The sequence below is a fragment of the Marmota flaviventris genome, chromosome 12 (genome assembly GCF_047511675.1).
Source record: "Marmota flaviventris isolate mMarFla1 chromosome 12, mMarFla1.hap1, whole genome shotgun sequence".
NCBI classification, from domain to species: domain Eukaryota; kingdom Metazoa; phylum Chordata; class Mammalia; order Rodentia; family Sciuridae; genus Marmota; species Marmota flaviventris.
The window spans coordinates 98013746-98037249 of NC_092509.1; the positions used below are offsets into that span (position 1 = coordinate 98013746).

The 23504-nt window shown below is 37.1% G+C and overlaps 2 protein-coding genes and 1 long non-coding RNA gene across 4 annotated transcripts in view; 1 reads left to right on the plus strand and 2 right to left on the minus strand.

Annotated features, from left to right (window-relative positions):
• Axdnd1 (axonemal dynein light chain domain containing 1) overlaps positions 1 to 2931 on the minus strand; it is an 84490-nt gene extending 81559 nt beyond the window's left edge. Inside the window, exons 1-3 of the mRNA XM_027935058.2 lie at positions 2876 to 2931; positions 2280 to 2504; positions 274 to 446 (exon numbers count right to left, since the gene is read on the minus strand). Of these exons, the coding sequence (XP_027790859.1) occupies positions 274 to 446; positions 2280 to 2373 (267 nt within the window). The 5' untranslated portion in view covers positions 2374 to 2504; positions 2876 to 2931. The remainder of the gene's footprint in view (positions 1 to 273; positions 447 to 2279; positions 2505 to 2875) is intronic.
• A 316-nt stretch (positions 2932 to 3247) lies between these two features.
• The window catches only part of LOC139701421 (uncharacterized), a 57821-nt gene continuing 37564 nt past the window's right edge, over positions 3248 to 23504 (plus strand). The window contains exons 1-3 of one of the 2 annotated variants that reach the window (XR_011704003.1): positions 3248 to 3509; positions 12683 to 12861; positions 19885 to 20031. This is a non-coding gene — a long non-coding RNA (uncharacterized lncRNA). Of the gene's footprint in view, positions 3510 to 12682; positions 12862 to 19884; positions 20032 to 23504 lie in introns of those variants that run through there. The other variant, XR_011704002.1, reaches the window with a different exon arrangement.
• The window catches only part of Soat1 (sterol O-acyltransferase 1), a 59398-nt gene continuing 40818 nt past the window's right edge, over positions 4925 to 23504 (minus strand). Inside the window, exons 7-16 of the mRNA XM_027934968.2 lie at positions 21643 to 21925; positions 20030 to 20108; positions 19439 to 19520; positions 18991 to 19036; positions 17876 to 18005; positions 15651 to 15748; positions 13919 to 14017; positions 12721 to 12856; positions 11979 to 12124; positions 4925 to 10697 (exon numbers count right to left, since the gene is read on the minus strand). Of these exons, the coding sequence (XP_027790769.2) occupies positions 10641 to 10697; positions 11979 to 12124; positions 12721 to 12856; positions 13919 to 14017; positions 15651 to 15748; positions 17876 to 18005; positions 18991 to 19036; positions 19439 to 19520; positions 20030 to 20108; positions 21643 to 21925 (1156 nt within the window). The 3' untranslated portion in view covers positions 4925 to 10640. The remainder of the gene's footprint in view (positions 10698 to 11978; positions 12125 to 12720; positions 12857 to 13918; positions 14018 to 15650; positions 15749 to 17875; positions 18006 to 18990; positions 19037 to 19438; positions 19521 to 20029; positions 20109 to 21642; positions 21926 to 23504) is intronic.

Sequence of the window (23504 nt, forward strand, 5' to 3'; positions counted from 1 at the left end):
GCAGAATTCTTATTCAGTAGCATGCGCAAAGACTGAAAATAGAACATTTCTACAAATATTAAAACTAAGTATGATAATTTTGGTAAGAAAACAGATTAATAGAAATATTCAAGCCTTAGAAATTTGGGTGAAAACATGAGTTTTCAATGTAGAAAATTACTTTAAAAAAAGTTAAGACCACTTGGAATATATAACCTGTGCTCAACTAACACTTAGTAAACAGGATACCAAAGAGATAATATCCCCAAGTAGTCTACATGCAAACTTACACACCTTTGGAGTTTTAGTTTTCTTAGGAGGCAGTAAATATTCAGGACAGGGACCGGCATTGGCTGCATAGGTCAGAGAAAGCAGAATCTCCTCGGGGATGAACTCATTCTGAAGGGAAGTAGGAAGGGGTTTGGAATGACCCACCATACTTTTTTGCTCCCTTAGTTCAGGAAGTCCTAAGAATGAAAAAGGAAAGAAAAGCTCTTATTCTAAGTTTTTGGATGGAGCTTCCCATACTGCCTCATAATTCTCATCTGTATTTTCCTAATAGAGAGAAACATTGCTTCTGATTGAAAAGGATAGTAACAAATAATATTTAAAACACCAAAGATTATCTGGTCAAAAGAAATGTATTACCTACCCTACTCACATCAAACAACAGGTTCAAAACCTCATATACAAAGCTGAACCTCAATTAGTCCAAGCTGAAAATTAACTCACTTCACTTATCATATACAAAACTGAACCTGAATTAGTCCAAGCTGAAAATTAACTCACTTCACTTAACTGGGAGAGCTTTAAGATGATGGGAATCAACTATTTTCCTTTTGATATGCAAATAAAACAAGAAATCTTTCCTTCAATCTGTCAGATTATTTATAATTTCTCTCAAATAAATTCAAAGGTAAAACGACTGTATTAAATTGAGGATGGGGGCTGGGGTTGTAGCTCAATGATAGTGTTTGCCTCTCATATGTGAGACACTGGGTTAGATCCTCAGCACCAAATAAACATAAATAAATAAAGGATTGTGTCCATCTACAATTAAAAAATATTTTTAAAAATTGAGGATGGAAGGGATCTGAGTGGAGTTTAAAAGTAAAAGTAGGGGTTGGGGAAACAGTTCGGTGTAGAGCACTTACCTAGCATGTATAAGTCTTTGGATTGGATCTCTGGCACACACACACAAAGTAAAAGTAGAACTAGGATTGTTGGAAATGAAAAGTGGAATAATCTCAGCAAGCTGATAGAATAAGAACTGTGAAGAGTATTCTCCATAGCTTGATTAGTACACAGAAGTAAAAAACATGGGTAATAGGGCTAATTCGGGAAAAGGCTTCCAGGAAATCAGTCAGGTAGTTTGGTAGTCACTGTTCATAACTTTCAGTAAAGAAGTACCATGTTTTCATCACCATCAAAACTTTTAAGATTTATACTACCAAGTCTCTCTCAAGGGTTTGGTATAGAATATCAGAAGAAATAGGGGGGAAACAAAAAGGTTAGGTGGGACTTCAGCAGAATCTCTCCCAACAACTCCTGAAGGTGAGACTGGAGAAAGTGTTACCCTAATAGGGTGAGGATGCTTTTAGCAATTTTTGTTTATTTTTTTATCTTTTTTTTTTTTTTTTGTAGTTGTAGATGGACAGCATGACTTTATTTTATTTATTTTTATGTGGTGCTGAGGATTGAACCCAGTGCCTCAGGCATGCTCCTAAAGTACTCTATCACTGAGCTATAGCCCCAGCCCAGCAATTTTTATTCTAGTGTTAGATCTGCATTCATCTAAGAATGAAAAGCTCACAGAATTGCTTTCATTTAGAAAAATTATTAAAACTTGATACAAATACATAATTTGTATGATTTGCATGTGTCTGTCTTATCTCCACTATTCTTTTTAAGTGCCTTAATGTCAGAGACCAACTACCAAAAAAGATGCCATTGTATTTAAAATAGGAGGGTGAATTTTTAAAACAATATAAAACTCATCAGCATTTGGAAAAAGTATAAACATAGCCTTTAGGTGGAGTAATCAAACAGGACTGGCTCTAAACTACTATAAAAGAAAATGGCTTTTGGTTTTACTTGAACGAGTGTCAGAAAAACAGCTCTAGTGCCCACTGAGGATCATTTAATCATCAGAGACCAGCTTTGATAACACAGGGAGACCCTGGGCTCAGAGGAAGGGAGGGGAAAAGGGTAGGGGGAAACGTCTGGTGAAGAAAAATGGTGAATGGAAGGTGATTTCTGCCAATGACCGCGATTATGTCGGCGGGATCCTTCAAGTTTACCTCGGGTCTCCTCCTTGACTACAGAGACTCTTGACTTTTTGGCCTCAGATGATAAGGAGTTCAGAGATGCGGACGGTGTTTTCTGAAGAGACATAGTTTTTAAAAAAAAGGGAGAGGGCGCGCGAGAGCAAGCCTCCTACCGTTCTTTAGTAATTTGAAATATTCCTCAAATTAATTTAAAAGTAAATCGGCCTCGTACCAGGACCTTCAGGCTGTCAAATTGTCCTGTAGGCAAAAGAAATGAACAACAAAAAAAAGAGAGAGAGAGAGAGAGAGACCCATTACGTGCTTGTGTTCATTTCGGAGTTGGAATCCACCTAGCAGTGTTCCCCTTCTTTGGGGGGGACCCTGAGGTTCTCTAGGGTCCTCTAACGTGACTGAGAAGCCAGCGAGTGTGGGAGGGTCGGGGAAGGACACGCTCGCCCCACCACAGCCTGCCCGCCCGCCCGCAGCCCTGTGGGCACCGCCCGCTCGTGTCCCCAGCTTCCCCAAAACAGTGCCCCTCGCGCAGGACAGAGCCACGGTGTCGAATGTCAGGCAGGGCTCGCAGCGTTTCTCCATTAAAAACCACAGGAAAGGACACCTGTGATCTGTACCGGCAAATTGGGTTTCCCTCCAGGCCTCCGGCCGCCCGGCCCTCCACTGGAACGCCTGCGCATCGTCATGGAAACCCAGGACTCCGCTCCATAGCAACCCTCAATCGGGGCTGCCTTCGGAGGTGCCGGCGGAGGAGGAAACAGCCGGAAAACCGTCCCTTACACTCTCCCGGAGCTTCAGTGCAAGTCACAGCATAGATTCACTAACAATTAAGAACAAAAGTGTTTAATCCAGCTGTTGTCACGGAATCCGACAGCGTCTCTGCAACGGCCTAACGTCCGCGGACCGGGCTAGTGCGCAGGCGTCAGTCGGGCAGGCGCTCGCTCCCAAACGACCTCCTTGGGCCGCGCCGGAAACGAGCCAGGGTGGTTTCCGGCGTTGTCTCCATTCTGTCTTGTTTTGCATATTTTTTTTAAAAAGCTAAGCTCGGGAAAATTGGATAGCCAGAAACTCTAGATTCCTGTCCGTCGGGGTTTTCTTGCTAAAGCTGTCTGGCCCCTGGCATTTGTAACCCCGTCTTCTGTGGAGGCGTGGCCTTCCCCAGAGCACGCGCAAGGCTTTCCTGTGTCCATTTTCCCTTTTTTTCTTTTGTGAAGACAAAGGAGTGCTGCACTTTATAAGGAGCCAACCCAGGTAAAATCGTTTAAAAACCCAACTTTTGCCGGGCTTCGTGGCGCACGCCTGTAAACCCAGCCACTCGGGAGGTTGAGGCAGAAGGATCGCAAGTTCGATGCCAGCCTCAGCAAGTTAGCGAGGCTCTAAGCAATTTTATAGAGTTCCCGTCTCAAAAAAAAAAATTAAAAAAGGGCTGGGGATGTGGTTAAGCACTCCTGGGTTCAATCCCCAGTACAAACAAAACTAAACACAGGTTTTCTCGCTTAAAAACCTGCTCTCAGGACAGACTCTTCTCGGCTCTTACACTCCTACCTACCTACCAGGGACCATTTGTATTAAAGCGGGGATTCAGTGAAGAATAATGAATGCTAGTGGAGACAAGGTCTAGATAACTTTGAGAAGGAAAGGAAACTTGATTGTATTCAGTCGTCATATTCCTTACAGTGCCTGCACAATGCCTTCAGTGTTCGCTTTGATAACACAAAACAGTTATCCAACCGATTAATAAAATTAAGGCTCTGGTTTCCAGAGTAACAGAAATATGGGCAGAGGATTCAAAACCAGAAACATAGTCACTTTTAACTCTTCCAGTCTGACATCTTGGGTGTCTGCGCATTTTAGCCTGCAGCCCTATCTCCCCTATCCCCCTAATTTTTCTTTTTCAAATAATTAAAATACACAAAAACAGCATCATAGAACACGTATAGTTCATGTTAAGGATTGGCAACCATCAAAACAAGTGACAGGTTAGAAGCCAGGCAAGTACAAGTAGGCAAGGGTAATTCCCCCCAAAGCTTGCCGCTTTTATCTTCACTGTGTCACTTTATAGTTTGGAGCCATAGCCATCAGTAGGGAAATCAGGTCCCAAAGCAGTGTCAGGTACTATATGGCTAATCAAGTCTTTAGTTACTAGAAGAAGGAAGTAATCCATCATTTATGTTCTTTTTTTTTTTTTTTTAATTAGAAGACAAAGGGTTTCTCCACCTACAACCCCCCCCCCCATTTTTTTTGAGAGAGAGAGAGAGAGAATTTTAATATTTATTTTTTAGTTCTTGGCGGACACAACATCTTTCTTTGTATGTGGTGCTGAGGATCGAACCCGGGCCCCACGCATGCCAGGCGAGTGTGCTACTGCTTGAGCCACATCCCCAGCCCCATCATTTATGTTCTTAACCCAACTTGAAAAAATCTTAGTAGTACTGATAGTGGAACAAATAAATGAATACGTTCAAAAAATACATAGAAAGTAAAATCTGTGGGATTTGGGAAATGATTGGATCTGTAGTGTGAAGAAAATGCCATCGAGGGCTGTTCAGTTATTGTCTTCTCTTTTGGCTATAGACAACAGTTGCCTAAGATTAGGATGAAAAGCACTTATGATATACAAAATAGTTAATATTGAATACATAAGAAGTTACTTTTAAAACAGACTAGATTTTTTTCCAAATATATTTATTTACCACATTCTTCACATATGCAGTATTTTTCCATCTTGTGTGCAGATATATTTTTTAAAGTTTAAAACATGAGATTAATGTTAATACAATACATACTAAAAGTCATCACACAATGATTAGACAAACAAGGACTTGCAAGGAGAGGAAGGAAGAATAATTCAGGGAAAGAGCAAACAAGAATTAGAGAAAATGTCTTTAATTGTAGAAAATCCTTTAAAAACAACTTTGGGTTTCTGTGACCTTCTGCTTATCTCAGAACACTATGGATGAGTACTTAAAATGGAGAGGTACAGAAAGAAAGCAGCTGCACTGGCCCAACTGAGAGAAGCTTAACTCCAGGCTCATTTCCATCCAAGAATTGGCACACTGGCACAAGAAAATTCAAATTATATTTCTGAACAACTAGGTGCATGAACTGCCTGTTTCAACAGGTTTTAAAAACAAAGTACAGCTACCACTTCATCAAGACAAAATTCCACTAGCTTGAAGGTCAGCACTCCATTGGAAAAGGCAGAAATGTCAACGTAATAATGTAAAAATAAGGATCAACATTTAGGAAAAAGGAAGACATAAAAAAAAATAAAAAATAAAAAAAGGAAGACAGAGGCAGTATTAGATTTAAAAAAAAAAAAAAAAAAACGTATCCCTTCCAATATTAATTCATTCTTTTTCTCAAGTCCAAATTCCCTGTTAATTTCTTGCTGGGTGCAGTAGTGCATACCTGTAGTCCCAGCTACGGATGAAACTAAGGCAGGAAGATGGCTTGAGACCAGGAGTTCAAGTCACCTAGGTAACAGAGCAAGACCCCATCTCAAATTTAGAAGAAAAAAAAAATACTCTATATAAGCATTCTTTGCACTCTTAACAGTTTTATTAAGCATTTAGATAGATTTATGTAGATTATACAGCTTTCCTACTAAAGTTTAGTAACTATTATTGTTATTGTCTACTGATTTTCAAGTAGGCATTAAATTTAAGGTGGGGAAGGGCTGTACTCTCCTTGCTTCAGCCAGACTAGTTGTAGTTTATCATCTCTGTAAACCAGGCATATCTGTAATATTTTATTTCAACAAAGGTTTTCAACACTCAGCTGATAGTGATGTTAAAAATGAATCAAATTGCTATAAAAACTTCACTAATGGCATTCACAGTATTCCTCAAAATGTTTATGTCCCAGTCTTTAATTTGAGCTAAAAGCCTAGAGATAAGATATGTGAAACAATGCTGAAGACACATCTTAGCTTGTGTGTGTAGTATTAAATAAACTACATTAAATTTTGCACAAGATTGTTAAACTTCATTAACAAAAAGTGTGAGCTATTTTCCATTAAGAAATTTTTTCTGCCTTCCAAGACTATAAGCTTTCTTTGCACTGGTAGAAATGAGTTCTCATTAATGTTTCCTTCCCCTCCATAAATTCTAAAACTTAGCTATAAAATAGACACACTAGTTCTAAACATTTAAAGTAATAGCAGCAATACTTCCTTTTAGAAGCTTGCTACCTTATAATGCTAAAGCAGATAAACCTGATAACAACATTGGAAAGATGGAAATAAGAGCAAGTGCCTGTAACAATCATGTTTAAAATGACCAGGTTAATTCCGTCATGGGAAAATCTATCAAAGTGCAGCACCAATTCGCATTATCCTGAGGGTCTATTTTAAAAGACAAATACAAGTGCAGCATTTGAAAAACCCACCCCTACCCCCGCCCCAGATACTGGGGTTGAACTCAGGGAGCTTTACCACTGAGCTACAGCCCCCGTCCTTTTTATTTTGAGACAGAGTCTCACTAAGTTGTTGAGGGTCTTCTTGAAGTTAATCTTGAATTTGTGATCCTCCTATTTCAACCTCCTGAGTCCCTTGGGTTACAGTGTTCATCACTGTCCCTGGCAAGAAAGAGGCACATTCTTAAGACACCAGTAGGGACCTGGGTTTCAAATTTAGGGAAGGAAAATAATGAGACCATATGTCTACCAGGGATAATGCTTTGCAACAATTCTGTGAGGTAGTTGTTATCCCCATTTTACAGATGAGGAAAATTCTGGCTCTGATAAATTAAGCAATTTTGCCCCAACTCATGTTGCTAATAAATACTGGGCTATCTTAATCAAAAGCCAATTCTCTTTTTAATCACACTACTGGTTTCAAACTGAGTATGCTGGGGTAGGAGAGAATGAGTGCACCAAGCAAGAAGAGGTCCAGGCCCACCATCCCTTTTTCAACCTGAAGGAGCTCTAGTCTATTGGTTTTATCTACTGGTTTAAGAGTAACATTCCAAAACTGAAACAAAAGTGTACTGTATCAGGCCACCTCATTACTAGTTATGTTAGTTTCTGTGATAATGTCACCCCCACCCAACAAAACAACTGGACTTAACTCAAAATTATACCCTTACAAAACAAAGATTTCTTTACGTGAGAGGTATCAACAACTATTACATCTTTTTAGGGATATAGACAAAAAATAATAAGTGTTTTTTTCCAGTACTGGGAATCGAACCTACGGTGCTCTACCACTGAGTTACATCCCCAGCCCAGTTTTTTATTTTATTGTTTTAGTTATTGATGGACTTTTATGTTAATCATTTATTTATTTATTTTAATCATTTATTTGTGGTGCTGAGAATTGAACCCAGTGCCTCATACATGCAAGGCAAGTACTCTAGCACTGAGCCACAACCCCAGCCCGTTTTTTATTTTTCATTTTGACACAAGTTCTCATAAGTTGCTGAAGCTGGCCTCAAACTTGCAATCTTATTTTTTTAAATATTTTTAGTTGTAGATGGTGGACACAATACCTTTACTTTGTTTATTTAGTTTTACATGGTGCTGGGAATCGAACATATGCTAGGCGAGCACCCTGCCACTAAGCTACAACCCCAGCCCCCTGCAAACTTATTTATTATTTTTTTGCAGTGCTGGGGATCAAACCAAGGGTCTTGAGCATGCTAGACAAGCGCACTACCAGTGGGCTACATCCCCATGCCTACAATGTACTTTCTTGCCGATATTAGCAATTTTTACCTTGCACATATTGAAAAGGGGAAAAATATTTTCCTTTGCTTCCAAATGTTGTAGTTACTATCATCAGGTTAAAAGCAGATTCAATTAATTATCTTATAATTGAATTCTAATATGGGATGAACAGTTTTACGGAGGAAATTTTAGTACATTAATCCACCACCAACAACAAAAAACAATTGTTTTCATTACCCAGGATTCAGAATAAAAGTATCAACACATTTATCCCACACATAAAAGGTACTAAAAGACCAACTTAAAGGTCTAATGAAAAATTAAATGCTGTACACATACTAAAGTTTTCTTGTATTACCACACAAAAATCATGGTTATTATCATTAATACTTCTTACAGAATTCTAAATTCATTACTTTTCAGAAGAAAAAACAGTACCATTTTATAACTTAAAATAACTTTACTGCATTAGCAAAATAGGAAACAAAATAAACGAATCTTCCTGAAACATGTTAGCTAGAGGTTTTAGTTTTGTTTAGCATGTAGATGGTGGTTTAAAGAAAAGATTTTTGCTAAAAGTAGCCAGCAGTAAGAATCTCCTTTCAAAAAAGTGGCCATTCCTTTAAGTACTAATGTGTTTCTGAATGTTTCTCAGTACAGCTGGCATTCTAAACACTACAATCCTATATGCATCATTAATTATTACTTAAAATCTCAGGCAGAAAAACAAATCACTACTAAAAAAAAAATGGGAAAGCTTTAAAAAAAAAAAAAACAAAACTTGACCAGTCCAATACAGTATTCAGAATTGCTACATAACAGAGTCCTCTTGCAAGAATAAAAGACTCCAGTATTTCACAGAAATGCACAACTAAGCATTTCATTCTCTTGCTTCAAAAGATTGGCAAATTCAGAACCAAATCTTAGGCCAGTCTGTTCCCTCATTACATGTAGTGGGGTTTGGTTTTGTTTCTGGGGATTGAATCCAGGGGTGCTTTACCACCAGCCCTTTTTATTTTGAAACCACGTCGTAAGTTGCCCAGGCTGGCATTGACCTTTTTTTCCTCCTGCCTTGGCCTCCAAGTTGATGGAATTACAAGTGAGTCCCCATGCCTGGCAATCCTCATATTTAAAATGCAGTGACAGATTCAAGTAACTGATTCATTTTAACTTTCAAGAAATATTTCAGAAATTACAAGGTATAGTACTCTTGTTAGGGGTTATGGTCCTATTACATTACTTCTTAGAAATATGCAGAATAATTTTTTAATAACTTGTTTTGAGGTGAACTTGTGTCTTTTAAACTGGGTCTTACGTTTGAAAACTGCTTCAACTCATCTGATTCAAAGGTATGGTAAACAAAATGGGATCTTAAGCTGGAGACCTGTGGTCCAAACTAGGTGTGACGGTTAAGAAACTCCACCTTATCTTCTTGTGAGATTCAAATGACTGTAGAACAGTGGTGAAAAAACATCCGAAAAGATATCCCAAAACTATCTGGATATCAATAATCTCTCAAGTGGCTGCTCCAGCTAACAATAATCATTTGAATAATATGTAAGTCTCACTTTTGGGGGGGTAGAAAGTTGAACTATATGGTATCTGATATCTCTTCCAATGTGCAAACTTTATAAACATAATAATATTTCATACATACAAAGAAAAACATTATTTTACACACCACATTGTATTAGGAATGAGTATCTTATATCCTGGAAATATCACATAATAGAGTACATTTCCTGGATAACAGTCACATATTTATCTAAAAATAGGCTACCATTGAGCAACTGCTTCAGAAGCCAGCTTCTGGATCCTTAATGATCACTTTACTATTAACTGAGGAGATTAATATTATGTTATATATGACTCGCTAGTCTGTAAAATAAGGGAAGTCACTGTTTATTAGAAAATAAAATAATTGCAGCAAAGGATACTTCTAAATAACTTCAAAGAAGTTATTACCTTAAAGTTAACAAACCTTCCATGTAATTGAAACACATCATTGACTCAGAAATTTTTTTTTAAATTACTCTGGAATCAAACAAAGAAATGTTCTTCTTGTGCTACTTCTGATCCCCTCAAATATATACTGTGACTGACATAAACTCGAGAATTCAAGGTGAAAGGCAGCTAATTGCTTCACAATATTGTATAGAGAAAGAAAAACTGAGTAGATCTGAACTTTTAAAAAAATATAAAATGGAATGTATAACAAATTTATCTTTGGAAAATTGATATTTTTTTCTTTTCTACAAGAAATACCAAAAAAATCTTTATTTTCCTTTCTTCTCCAATTGCATGTTTAATTAAAATACCTTCCAACAACATGTATGAAAACAACTCTAAGCCAGAGATACTTAAAGTGAGATACTTCCTAAGTGTTTTGGCTAACTCAGTGGCCACACAAGTATGTTTAGTCTCTGATTGGATGAAGTGAAGGAATAAAACAGATATAATTACCAAGGCTTAAGCTGAGATGACCCAGCAAAAATCTGTCATTACCTCAGCTATAAGTCTCCCTTCTCCCAAAAAGGGGAAAAAAGTCCTCTTAAGCATACAAGATTCCAGTGAACTCCCAACAATCCAGCACCAGGAGAGCTAGGAATGGAGTGAGCCATCTGTAAAGCCTGGAATAGTCCAAATTATACAGCTGTCCCCAAATCAGGCAGAATATCCTATCTTCAGTGATGAGGATGGAAATAGTCCAGGCTTCTAAAACACATAACGGCAAGTCCAGGAACGTGGCCGGATATAGTCCAGAAATGTTGGCTATGACAGAAAAAAAAAAAAAAGAAGGAATGTTTTATTTGTGTATACCATATATATAAATTATGGTGGTGGGACAGGTGTAATGTTATACAGTATACATCTCTAAATTGCCCCCCAGCCATTCAGAAACTTTTAAGCTATAAGAAACTAATACAAAGGTGTTTGGTATTTTCATCTATAGCACCGATTTATTCAACTTAGAAGCTTCACATGAAGTCTCTGAAGTTCAATAAACTCTACACAATTACATGACTGCTGACCAAATTCTAAATAGGTACTAGGCCTTTCAGCACCTTGCCTTCTTATTTTAGCAAAATCCCACTTTGTGTCCTAAAATCAAAATAGTGATAGATTAAGGATGATAAAATATGTACACAAAATGACCATAATATAAGGTTTTAAGGTACTAAACTATTTAAAGGAGAAGCAGACTAAGTACTATGAAATTTTAGAAATAAGATGGGAACAAAAATTTGAAGAAGCTTCATGGAAAACAGACCTTCCAAATTAGATTTTGATAGGAGAATAAAATCTGACGTGGATTCCGAGTATAAAGAGCAGCATGACCAGGGTAGAGTCTAGAGTCAAGAGTGATTAGTTCAGATGCACACAGGGGATCAATAGGAAATAAGAAGGGAGGATTAAAGCTACATAACGGAGACAAAGTCTGCAAAAAAAGGAACCATAGGGAAAGCTGATTAATTTTATTATAGATATCCACAGCTATAGATGTGTGGAAGATACACCCAGGCTAATATATCAAGAATGCAACCCCCCTCAAATTTTGGAAGTTATCCATATACAGCTAAAAAACAAGGCCCTAAGAATCAATGAAACCCGAATATAATTACAAAAAAAGGGGGGGGGGTGTGGAATTCTAGGCATATCAATGTTGTCCGGCATTTTTTATAAGAGTTTATTTGGGAAGAAAGAGATGAAAAACATATTTAGATGGTAGGGGCATACATGCTGCTGGGAAAACCCTGGAGAATACCTACATTTTCAGGAGACAGGAAGAAAATTAGAAGAAGCTGAAGAAAAGGCAGTAAAGGAGGGAAAAGAAGAAGAAAGAAAGGAAACCAAAAACTAGGAGAGTTCAATGTGAAGAAAACCCAAGAAGGAAGAAACTTCAAGGATAGCATAGAAGGTGTGATAATAAATGAGCGCCTTTTACTCTTTATTTCAACATAATCACAACTACCCTTCTTAATATTGCCCACCAACCCTTACATCAGAGGTCAAGGAAGTTACTTTTGCATTCTAACTGAATTGAAGACTCACATTTTTCAGAGGACAGTGCTGACGTGCATACCATTCTTGAGAATAAAAGCACAAAATGACTCCATTGCCCAAGAAAAGGGAAGCCCACACCATAATGTTCCAAATTGGCCTTTTCCGACTATCATTAACAATGAAGTTGAAAGCCACTAAAGTTAGAAAACAAAAATATACACACTTATCAAAACATAATCCATTAGTGACAAAAAAACAAATCAGGAGATGAGCAGCCTCAGTTATGTGCTGCAATCATTTAATCATTATACTGAGCATCAACAGTTCATATATGTATTTTATTCTGGTCATTGGTTCTATAAATAAAAAGGAAGCTTGATTGTCTAAATTTAATAACCAGTAATCAGTAGGAAATCAACAGTATCTAAAACATGAAATTATCAGCATTTTAATTTTTTCCTATATACCCACTCAAAAAATGGTCAGTTTCCCAGGCAGTGCATGCTGATAGTATGTATGAATCAGGAAGTTGTTTAGATAGATTTCATGTTTTTTCAAATTATTGTTATCAATGGTCCTCAAGAGATAAACCAGTTTATTTCTCTAACTTAAAAGTGTAAACACCTTGAAACAGAGTTTTGTACAATTACTGAAAGCCATTATTCTGATATACACTGCCTTGAAATGGTCATTACTATTCTCTCATTTTTCTATATTGATTTTATAGTTTCCTTCCTGATTTTCTCTTTCAGCATAATACCCAGGATTCAAAACATGCCAAGATACTCACTTCCAAAGAACATGAAGAGCACGAAGAGCACTGGATAGAAATAGCTCAAGCAAACAGCAAGGGCATACTCATGCACTACAGCAGACATGGCAAAGACAGCCAACATGGCAGCAGACTTGAACCTCTTCGAGAAAAACTAAGGTACAAAGAAAATATGTAAAAGTAACATTTTAAAATAATTTTTAAGTAATTAAGCATGAACCACATAAGACATTATCATATGCTAAGGGCACCTAGAAAATTTTATTTATACTTGACTAAGTTTACTCCTTGGATTAACCCAAATCTATTAAAATCAATACAGAAAACATGCTCTTAAACACTTGTTTTATTAAAATGATGCATTTTCCAAAGCATTAATGTTCAAAGATCTGGATTACTTTCAAAGACATTAATTTTTAATTAAATTAATTGAGCTTACATTTGTGAGTTACCATGGCTAACAAAACAATTTTCATATGTAAACAAAGACATCAAATTTCAATCTTTAGAGCAACGATGTACTGTGAAAATAGGGCAGGCATCCTCTCTAAAGCTAAAATTTAGAAAGGAGAAGGGACTTGCCTCATCCCATATGTGAAGCCACACATAAAACAGAACTAGCACTCAAATACATTACCATTTCCACCAAAGAGGTTGTCACTTAAATGATCCCCTTATTTAATAATAAAAACTGTAATCCATAGATTCTAGTGTTAACCAGAAGAGTTAAGATTACATTTCAGCAGCCAGGCATGGTACATCCTATAATCCCAGCTACCCAGGAGGCTGAGACAAAGGATGGCAAATTTGAGGTCAGTCTTAGAAACTTAGAGATCTTGTCTCAAAATACAAAATTAAAAAAAAGATGTAGCTCAGCGGTAAAGTGCCCCTGAGTTCAATCCCCACTACCACAAAAGAAAAAAAAATAATAATTTCATCAGTCTAAATACATTCTACTACAAAGAATGTCTCACAGACATGTGTCATTGATGGGAGAGAAAAATCCACACACAGGTATTTCTTCATTTATAACAAAGAAACAAAACCAAATGAAAAAGAGCTAGAAGGAGACTATTTGTTGGTAAAGAGATTCATAAGAAGCAATCCATTATTGGTGATTATGAGCAATTAAGTATAACTTCTTCCCGCCTGGACAATATTTTGTAGGAAAGGATCTCCATTTTTTAAATAGCCTGAGCTAACTCTTGCTGCTTACCCAGAGAAGGTCCTTGTAGGCATAGTAGTATAGCCAGTCATGGACCACTACATTCCAGGTCCTATAATAGTTAGAGTATGATGTAGAGTTCCACCAATCCTGAGGGGGAAAGTAAAGGTATAAGATTACATACACACATACACACACACACATACCCACACCCACACCCACACCCCTCTAAAGCAAAACCCTGGAATAGTCCCAAGGAACATGCAAATATGACACAGAATCAGAGCATACTCTGAAAAATTGCTAGTCCATATACAAACATTAGAAAAATCTTAAAAGGCGGGGCCAAGTTTGTGGCTTAGTGGTAGAGCGCTTGCCTAGCATGTGAGAGGCACTGGGTTCGATCCCCGGCACCACATAAAAATAAAAACAAGTAAATAAAGGTATTGTATCCATCTACAACTAAAAAAAAATTTTAAAAAAGAAAAATCTTAAAAGGTATTATTTATTAGTGTTTAGTATGACATTATTCTAGTGCTACATATGATTAAGTCTCTAGAGTAATTCTGTCTCATTATCAAACAAGTTATGATGGAAAAATACAGAAAATACAGAATGATTTAAATCTCTAATGTTCATTTAAACAGCAATTAGTAAACCCCTGCCCATCTTGCTAAAACAATGAGAGAATTAAAAGGTCACAAAGACTAGATTGAGTGCGAATATTAAAGAGTTGTTGGGGCCAGGCATGGTGGTGCACGCCTGTAATCCCAGTGGCTTGGGAGGCTAAGACAGGAGGATCACAAGTTCAAAACCAGCCTCAGCAATTTATCGAGGCCCTAAGCAACTCATTGAGACCCTGTCTCTAAATAAAATACAAAACAGGACTGGGGATATGGCTCAGTGGTTTTAAATGTCCCTGGTTTCAATCCCTAGTACAAAAAAAAAAAGTTGGGGGTGGTATATAAAGATTTAATTACACAAGAACTGACATGGTACTTACTTCCAAGTCCTGGTATTCCTTTGTATATCATTTTAAAAAATTTTTTTAGTTGTAGATGGACACACTATATTTATTTATTTAATTTTTATGTGGGGCTGAGGATGTAACCCAGTACCTTACATATGCTAGGCAAGCGCCCTACCACTGAGCTGTAACCACATCCCTTCCTTTTTATATGTCTTATTCCCAATTTTAAGACCAGACTAACAGAATCAGACATCTAAAATTTGCAACACATACTGCAAGAAAAGAGCAGTAGACTTGAGGGTAGCGTTGTGGATCACTATGAACCACTCTGGCTACAGCTTAACTCCAACTTCAGAAGTATTAAGAATATAAGCAGAATCAATACCTTTCAAAGTAAAGAAGGGAAAAGTTAATTCCCTCATAAACGGCTAATTTACTGAGGACTAATTGACTGAGGTCACTCTTACAGAATAAGACAGCCAATTTCAAATGAATGAACAGTCAGGGGAAGTCTTATATAATGCCCTTGGGACAAATGCTGTCCTACCATAATCACCAATATATCTTCAGAGGATTCAGCAGAAACCACACGCTATATTATGGAAGCAGATGTTAGAAGCAGAAGATGGGGCTATGTTAATTAACCTGTTATCAGAATTTCAGACTTAATACTGGTAAAATTTGTGGAAAATAAAATTATTTCACAATGTTTGAATCAAAAAGCTGGTTAATATCAGCCAAAAGTATTCAAATACTTAACAATGAGGAAATAAATAAATTAGGAAGAGGAAGATGAATCCAAATGTATATTACCTTATAAAACATCCTGTCACCAAAGCGTAACATCTCAGCAAAGGCATTAAGCCAGCAGTGCAGAAAGGCAAAAAAAGCAAGGAACAGTATCAGCACACCTAAAAATAAGATTGACAATATGAAGAATCTTTCCAAATAGCTCACATACCAAGCCATTAATTCTACATCATTTGTTCAGCCGGAATTATTCTGTAAAATATAAATTGTTATTCTAGTTTACCCATCCCACAGATGAAACATATACTTTTTAAAATATATATACATTTTTAATTTTCAGTGGATCTTTATTTATTTATATGCAGTGCTGAGAATCGAACCCTGTGCTTCACACATGCTAGGCAAGCACTCTACCACTGAGCTATGACCCAGCCCCTGAAACATTTACTTTTAAAAGTTAATATTTTTTAACATTTATTTTTTGTAGCTGTACACAAGAACTTTTATTTATTTTTATGTGGTGCTGAGGATCGAATCTAGGGCCTTGCACATGTGAGGCAAGCGCTCTACCGCTGAGCCATAACCCCAGCCCCCAAAAAGTTAATATTTTTTTAATTTTAAAAAGCAATGACTTCCTTCCAAATGGGTTTAACAGACAATAGATGACTCAGTCTATTTTTAAGAAATATCTTGATACATGGCTTAACTTGGTATCCAGGGCCCCTTAAAACCTAGCCCTCATGGGGCTGGGGTTGTGGCTCAACAGTAGTGCATTTGCCTGGCATGTATGAGACACTGGGTTCAATTCTCAGCACCGCATGTAAATAAATAAAGGTCTATCAACAACTAAAAAATATATATATATTAAAAAAAAACCCTAATCCTCACGATGTCCCCCTAAACCAACTATTTAAAACTGGGAGATTTTGTTCCCTTTACTTTGGTTGTCGCAACTGGAGGAGTAGGGGTTGTACCACTGATATCTAGTTGTTAAGAGGCTAGGATGCTGCTAGACAACCTATAAGAGAGCCACCCAAAAGAATTATCCAGCCCAAAATGTTAGTGGTCACAGGTTAACATACCCTGGTCTAAACTTATCTCCAATAACTTTCCAGTGTTGTAAACACATCCATACTGAATTTCTGCCTCTGCAAAACATTTCAAGCATTTGCATCCACCCTACTCTCTGACAGACCTTTCTACCTCTTCCCTGCAGGCACACACCTACCTGTTTTTCAATACTCAACCTTAAATATCATCTCTAGTATGAAACAAAGCCCAAAAGCACTTTATTTACCCTATTTATATAGTAGCCGTACACACTACAAGGTAAAACATCCATTGACTTGTCCACCTCTCTCATTCATTTATTCAAGAAATATTTATAGAGCATCTACTATGTGCCAGACAACAGGATATTGACTGACTGGCTTTAGGACACATTCCTAAAGGAAGGCCTGGTGAGGAAGGTATCCAAGTATGCAATACTCGTCCGATCATAGGGACAATGTGGACTTCACTGAAATTAAGTCTTGGGCATAGTGAGGGAGGGATACCGGAAGAAGCCTGTGAGAAAGGGAAAGGAGGAGAGATGGTAATGACAAAATATTACCAATGTTTAATAAAAACTTACACAACAAAACAAAACATTTCATGAATGAACGAAGAAGAGGAAGTCAAGGAAACTACAAACTGCAAGATCCCAAAGGGTAAAGACTGTGTATGTCTTGTTCATTGCCAAGTCCTCAGCATCTGGCACATAGTAGGTACTCATATATCTCTAGAAAAATAAATGGAATAAATGAAGTTAAGAGATGGAGATATGGCTGGAAAGAAAAGGAGACTAAGAAATGATACCAAGTGAGATTTCAACATGTGGTCAGAATATCCCATGCATCATGGAGGTCAAATTGGATAAGGGCTAAATCACGTGCTGGGTTTAAAAGTCAGGAGGTTACTAATGATTTTAACAAAGGACATTTCAGTAACCTGGTAAGACTGAGAGCAAGATAATAGTGAACTAAATAGTGAAAAGGAAGGTAAAACATAATAAATATGGAACATTCACCATCAGAGAAAGCAAAACTTAAGTGAAAGCTAATAGATAAATAGAAAAATTGGCCTGAAACTTGAAGGACACTTCATTTCTGAGATAGAAGGAAAAGAGGTTACTTAAGATGGCATAAGTGGGTAGATACATTTACAGGAAAAAGGAGGAAAACCAAAGGTGCTCAGAGGCAGTGGCTATTTTCCTTCTGCATAAATGAATTAACAAGGACCCACTATACCTGGCAAGATGGAGTTAAATACACACAGGACCAGAACACGAGCACTGAAGGGCTCCTGTTTGATATTCTGAAACAAGGGGGCGCAGAGCCTTTCAAAGATGTAGTACACATAAAATAGACAGCCAAAAACCTGAAACAAAACAAAGATGATTAGAAAATTGATGACTTAATGAGAAAAAATAAAGCTTATGTTTTTGTTCCAAAAGACCCTTAAACCAATGCGACACTTAAACCAATGTTTCATATATATTTCAGTTAGCCCTGGTATATAAGATTACTATGCTGGGTGAGGTGGTGCACACCTATAATCCCGACTACTCAGGACTACAAGGTTGAGGCCACCCAGACAATTTAAGAGAAACCCTGTCTCAAAATAAAATAAAATAAAAACTGGTGTGTAACACAGAGGTGGGCATTTGCCTAGAACATGAGAGGCCCTGGATTCCATCTCTAGTACCACCAAAACAAATAACAAACAGGTACTCAAGCTTAGTCTCTACCATAATTTTTATTAACCTTTACCAAATGACATTTTTTTGATACTTCTTTTAGTTGAGATGGACACAATACCTTTACTTTATTGTTCTGTGGTGCTGAGGATTGAACCCAGTGCCTTACACATGCAAGGCAGGTGCTCTACCACTGAGCTACAACCTCAGTCTCTGACATTTTAAAAGATCATCTAAGAACTGTTTTTCCTACTACATGAAGCCTAAACAAAAGAATAAATAAATGGGTATTAGAAACAATTTAAATGGGATCTTCTGGGATTTATGATTTTCACAATGGAGTGGGAATGGAGTGAAGGACCATACCCACAAACATATCTCCCCACCCCAAAGTACAGAGAGGGGAAAATTAACATAGATGCTTACTGAAATAACCAAACAGAATTACTTCAATTAAAATAATTTCTCTTCCTGAAGAAAATTATCTTTGATGTTGGCAAAAAAAAAAAAATACTACATATTTGTTTTAAAAGATTTCATAGTCTCAATAGAAAGCATTCTCAAGCTCCTCATTGACACACATTTACCATTTTGAATAGATTACATTATAATAAATATGAATCCCCATTTTCCAATCAACACACCTTAGGCAATTAAACAATTTACCTGTGCAAACTGCATAGCAACATAACCCCATCTCACAGTGGGAGTTCTAAAGAAAGAAGAAACAAAATAAGTTTTCTAAAGTATGTAACTGAATTTAAAGAATGACCTTCACAATTAGTATTTTTCCACACAGAGTAACATTTATGGGCTGGGGGAGTAGCTCAGTGGTACAGCACATGCTTAGTTTGCATCCCTAGCACCAAAACAAACAAAAAAAAAAATTACTTAGTATCATTTATGATCATACAAAATTATAATTCTTCCAAGAATTAATATTACCAAGTTAGACTGCTGGAATGACCATTTAAGGCTTCCCATATCAGAGAAAAAAATGAGGATACTTTCTATTATCTCTGTACCCCTACATGACCTGGCCTCTGCCTACCTACCCATCTCACTCCTCTATACCTCCAGTGCTCACCACAGTTCTACTTCATAATGCTATTACCTGGGATAGCTGTCACGGTAGATAAGGGTAGGAGCAAACAAGAAGTACAAGTACTGGTTGACTGTGGGTATTGGAATCATGCCTAGAAAAGAAAAAACAGTATTAGATCAGAGGCTCTTTGATTTCTCCCAGCAAAACTAAAAGGGGGAAATAAGGAAGTACAGGACAAAGAAAAACATGACCTCTAAGCTCATGTTATTTCCTCTTGGTCTCCTAAAACAACCTATTCTTGCATTAACTGAACATTATCAATCTAAGTTATTCCTGTGACTGAGATAATTTCCAGAGTGTGAAGCACTCTTGGTGCTTGGTAATCATTAGACTCTTCTGTAATTTCGCATTGTGAACTGTTATCAGCAGTAGGCACAGTTGTTAATGAGGCTAGTAACAGTCCACAATAAGAAGTTACAGAAGAGTCTAATGATCAATTTTTTTTTTAATTGTAGGTACAAGGACAATCAGTAAACAGTCTTCCAAATCAGCCACTGATCGATGTATTTAAAAATAAGTATCATCTCTACAGAATGTAACATGTCTTCCTAGTGAAAACTAAAGGCTGAAATATCCTATAACTCTAATGGAATTACATACTCGACTTCTCCTTAGCTGCATGCAGTACCCGTGGCACATTCTCTCTGACAAATGAGTGAGCCTTCATTATCAAACGAATCTACAAAAGGAAGAGGGAAAAGATGAATTTTCTATCATTGCCTTATCTCCTATAAGCAACCCCAGAACTAGATTATATTGACACTAATGAACTTCACTTTTATGGAATAAAGCAAATTAAAAAAACAAACCCTAAAGGACATGTAATTACTCAAATTATTCTGTACCTAACAGCATTATTAATATAAATATTATAATAATCTAAATTAAGAAATTAAGTCTGTTCAAGATGGAGGTAGTGGTGCATGCTATAATTCCAGTGACTCAGGAGGCTGAAGCAAAAGGATCTCCATCTAGGCTCAGCAACTTAGCGAGACCTTATCTCAAAATTAAAAGTAAAAGGGTCTGGGTAGCTTAGTGGTAGAGTGCCCCTGGGTTCAATCTCCAATACAAAAGAAAAAAGAAAAAAAAAGAAATCAAGTCTGTTCAAAGAAATTCTGAATTGGTCTTTATTAGTCAAATAGTGCTACAGACAATATATGTTAGAAAATTCTAAAGGATATATTAAAAAATTGAGATAAGGGCTGGGGCTGTAGCTCAGTGATAGAGCGCCTGCCTCGCACTTGTGAGGCACTAGGTTCAATCCTCAGGACCACAGAAAAATAAATAAAGATATTGTGTCCATCTAAAACTAAAATAAATAAATAAATAAAATAAAAATAAAAATTGAGATAAATCTCTTACTTAGAAGGAAATAGTTACATGACAATACAATGAGTTTTATTTTTTATACCTTTATTTTATTTATTTATTTATTTATTTTAATTTTTTTTAATATTTATTTTTTAGTTATCGGAGGACACAACATCTCTGTTTTGTATGTGGTGCTGAGGATCGAACCCGGGCCGCACGCATGCCAGGCGAGCGCACTACCGCTTGAGCCACATCCCCAGCCCATTTATTTTTATGTGATGCTGAGGCTCGAACCCAGGGCCTCACACATGCTAAGTGAGCACTCTACCGCCGAGCCACAGCCCCAGCCCAAAAGTGGAGTTTTAAATTACAAAGATATTTAATCATCTAGATGATTTTTACAAAAAGTATTTGGGGGAAAAAATTTAATTCATCCAGAACTGTTCAATATAATTTATTTCAATTACTAACATCCAGAGAACACTGGAGCTAGAATGAATTTTAAAAGATAAGATGATATGCCAGGAACGGTAGTGCACACCTATAATCCTAGTGACTCGGGAGGCTGAGGCAGGAGGATCATAAGTTCAAAGCTAGTCTCAGCAAAGCGAGGCTCTAAGCAATTAACTGAGACCCTCAGTTAAAATACAAAATAGGGCTGGGGATGTGACCCAGTGATCGAGCACCTCCGAGTTCAATCCCCAGTCCCCCTCCAAAAAAAAAAAAAAAAAAGATGAGATAATATAGTTCAGCACTTAAATTCTACATCTCCTGGCACACAGTGCCATATATGAAAACTTACCCACGTTAATACAGCTAAAAATAATACCACTATTATGTCATTATTGTTATTATTATTTAACTAAGCACAGCACCCTTTTGGGTAACACTAAAAATCTTACCTGTTCAAGTATAACAATGAACCGAGAAGCTGGTGGTAGTGTATATACTAATACAACATATGTTGGTCCAAACCCTAGAATTCCAAGCTGGAAGACCATAAAAATCAAGCCATGGACAAGAGAATAGATCACTGGATGAGAACTCCTGCTGTAGCCATCGGCCCAATGTTGAAACAGGAAATAGGGAATTGAAAGCGTACACAGGAACATGATACACCATGTCCAAACAACAGTAGGAAATTTACCAAAAGCATAAGACAGGAGATTGAACTCAAGTACAAGCCTGGAGAGGAAAAAGCAGAGAGGAAGAATAGAGAAGTTAGTTTCTAATATGTACAGAATTCAAAACTTTCAGACCCCAAACTTTCAATCCTCATAAACAATACAATATTAATACACTGAACATAATTACACTGGATATAATGGCTCGCTGGACAGAGACCTGTGTCTAACCCTCTCTCTGCTTCACAACATATCAGCAACAAACTCTCTAAAAGCCCTATTTGGCTATGAACTCAAGATACCTAAGGTGATACTTCTGAAAGATCAGATTCTTACATTAGTATTTTAAAACCAAAATATTAAGTGGCAAAATATTCAATAACAATTATTTTTATGTACAAAAGATGATTTTTCAGAAGGAAATAGGTATGATTCAAAAGACTACTAATATACTATTTTACCATTATTTCAAAATTGAATTTTTAAAAAAAGCATGCACATTCAATCTATGACTACCACACTGCTATTACATTCAATATTTATTTAGTTTGTTTGTATACTGGGGATTGAACACACATAGTAAAGACTTTTCTTTTAAAGTAGTTTAGAACAGTGTAGGGACGAAGAACAGGAGAAGAAGATTAACATTTAACAGGGATGAGAGGTGGGAGGGAAAGGGAGAGAGAAGGAAAATTGCATGGTAATGGAAGGAGACCCTCAGGGTTATACAGTGGAGGAGGTAGAGAGAGAGGAGGGGCGGGGAGGGGAGAGGTGGGGAGGGGGGAGGGGGGAGGATGGGAAAGGCAGTGGAGCACAACAGACACTAGTATGGCAATTTGTAAATCAATGGATGTGTAACTGATGTGATTCTGCAATCTGTGTATGGGGTGAAGGTGGGAGTTCATAACCCACTTGAATCAAAGTGTGGAATATGATATGTCAAGAAATTTGTAATGTTTTGAACAACCCACAATAAAAAATTAAAAAAAAAATAGTTTAGAAGATAATTCACCTTTCAAAAACATCTCAAAATATTAATCCTGACCTACACCTCCAGCCATTTCTATTTATTTATATTTTTGAGACACTGTCTAAAATACTTGTGATTCTCCTGCCTCAGCCTCTTGAGTAGCTTGGGTAACAGGTGTGCACCACTGCACCCCCTTACACTTGATTTTTTTTTCAATAAATATTTTTTAATTGATGATGAACCTTTTTTATTTTTTTTATTTATTTATATGTGGTGCTGAGAATTAAACCCAGTGCCTCACATATGCTAGGCAAGTGCTCTACCACAGAGCCACAACCCTAGCCCAACACTTGATTTTTATATTAAGGGGCTGGGGTTGTGGCTCAGTGGTAGAGTGCCTGGTGTGCACCAGGCCCTGGGTTCAACCCCCAGCACCAACAACAACAAAAAAAAGGAAACAGAAAGCTACCTATTTTTAGCAACAGTCTTAAATATGCACCTTAGAACACTGATAAATCATACATACAAAAATCTCCTCCTGTTTGGGAAAGTTGCCTAGTCCTTTTTTTCTTTTTCTGGTGGTGGTGCCGGGGATTGAACCCAGAGTTTGTGCATGTGAGGCAGGCACTCTACCAACCGAGTTATATCCCAATCCCCAGGGAAAGTTGTC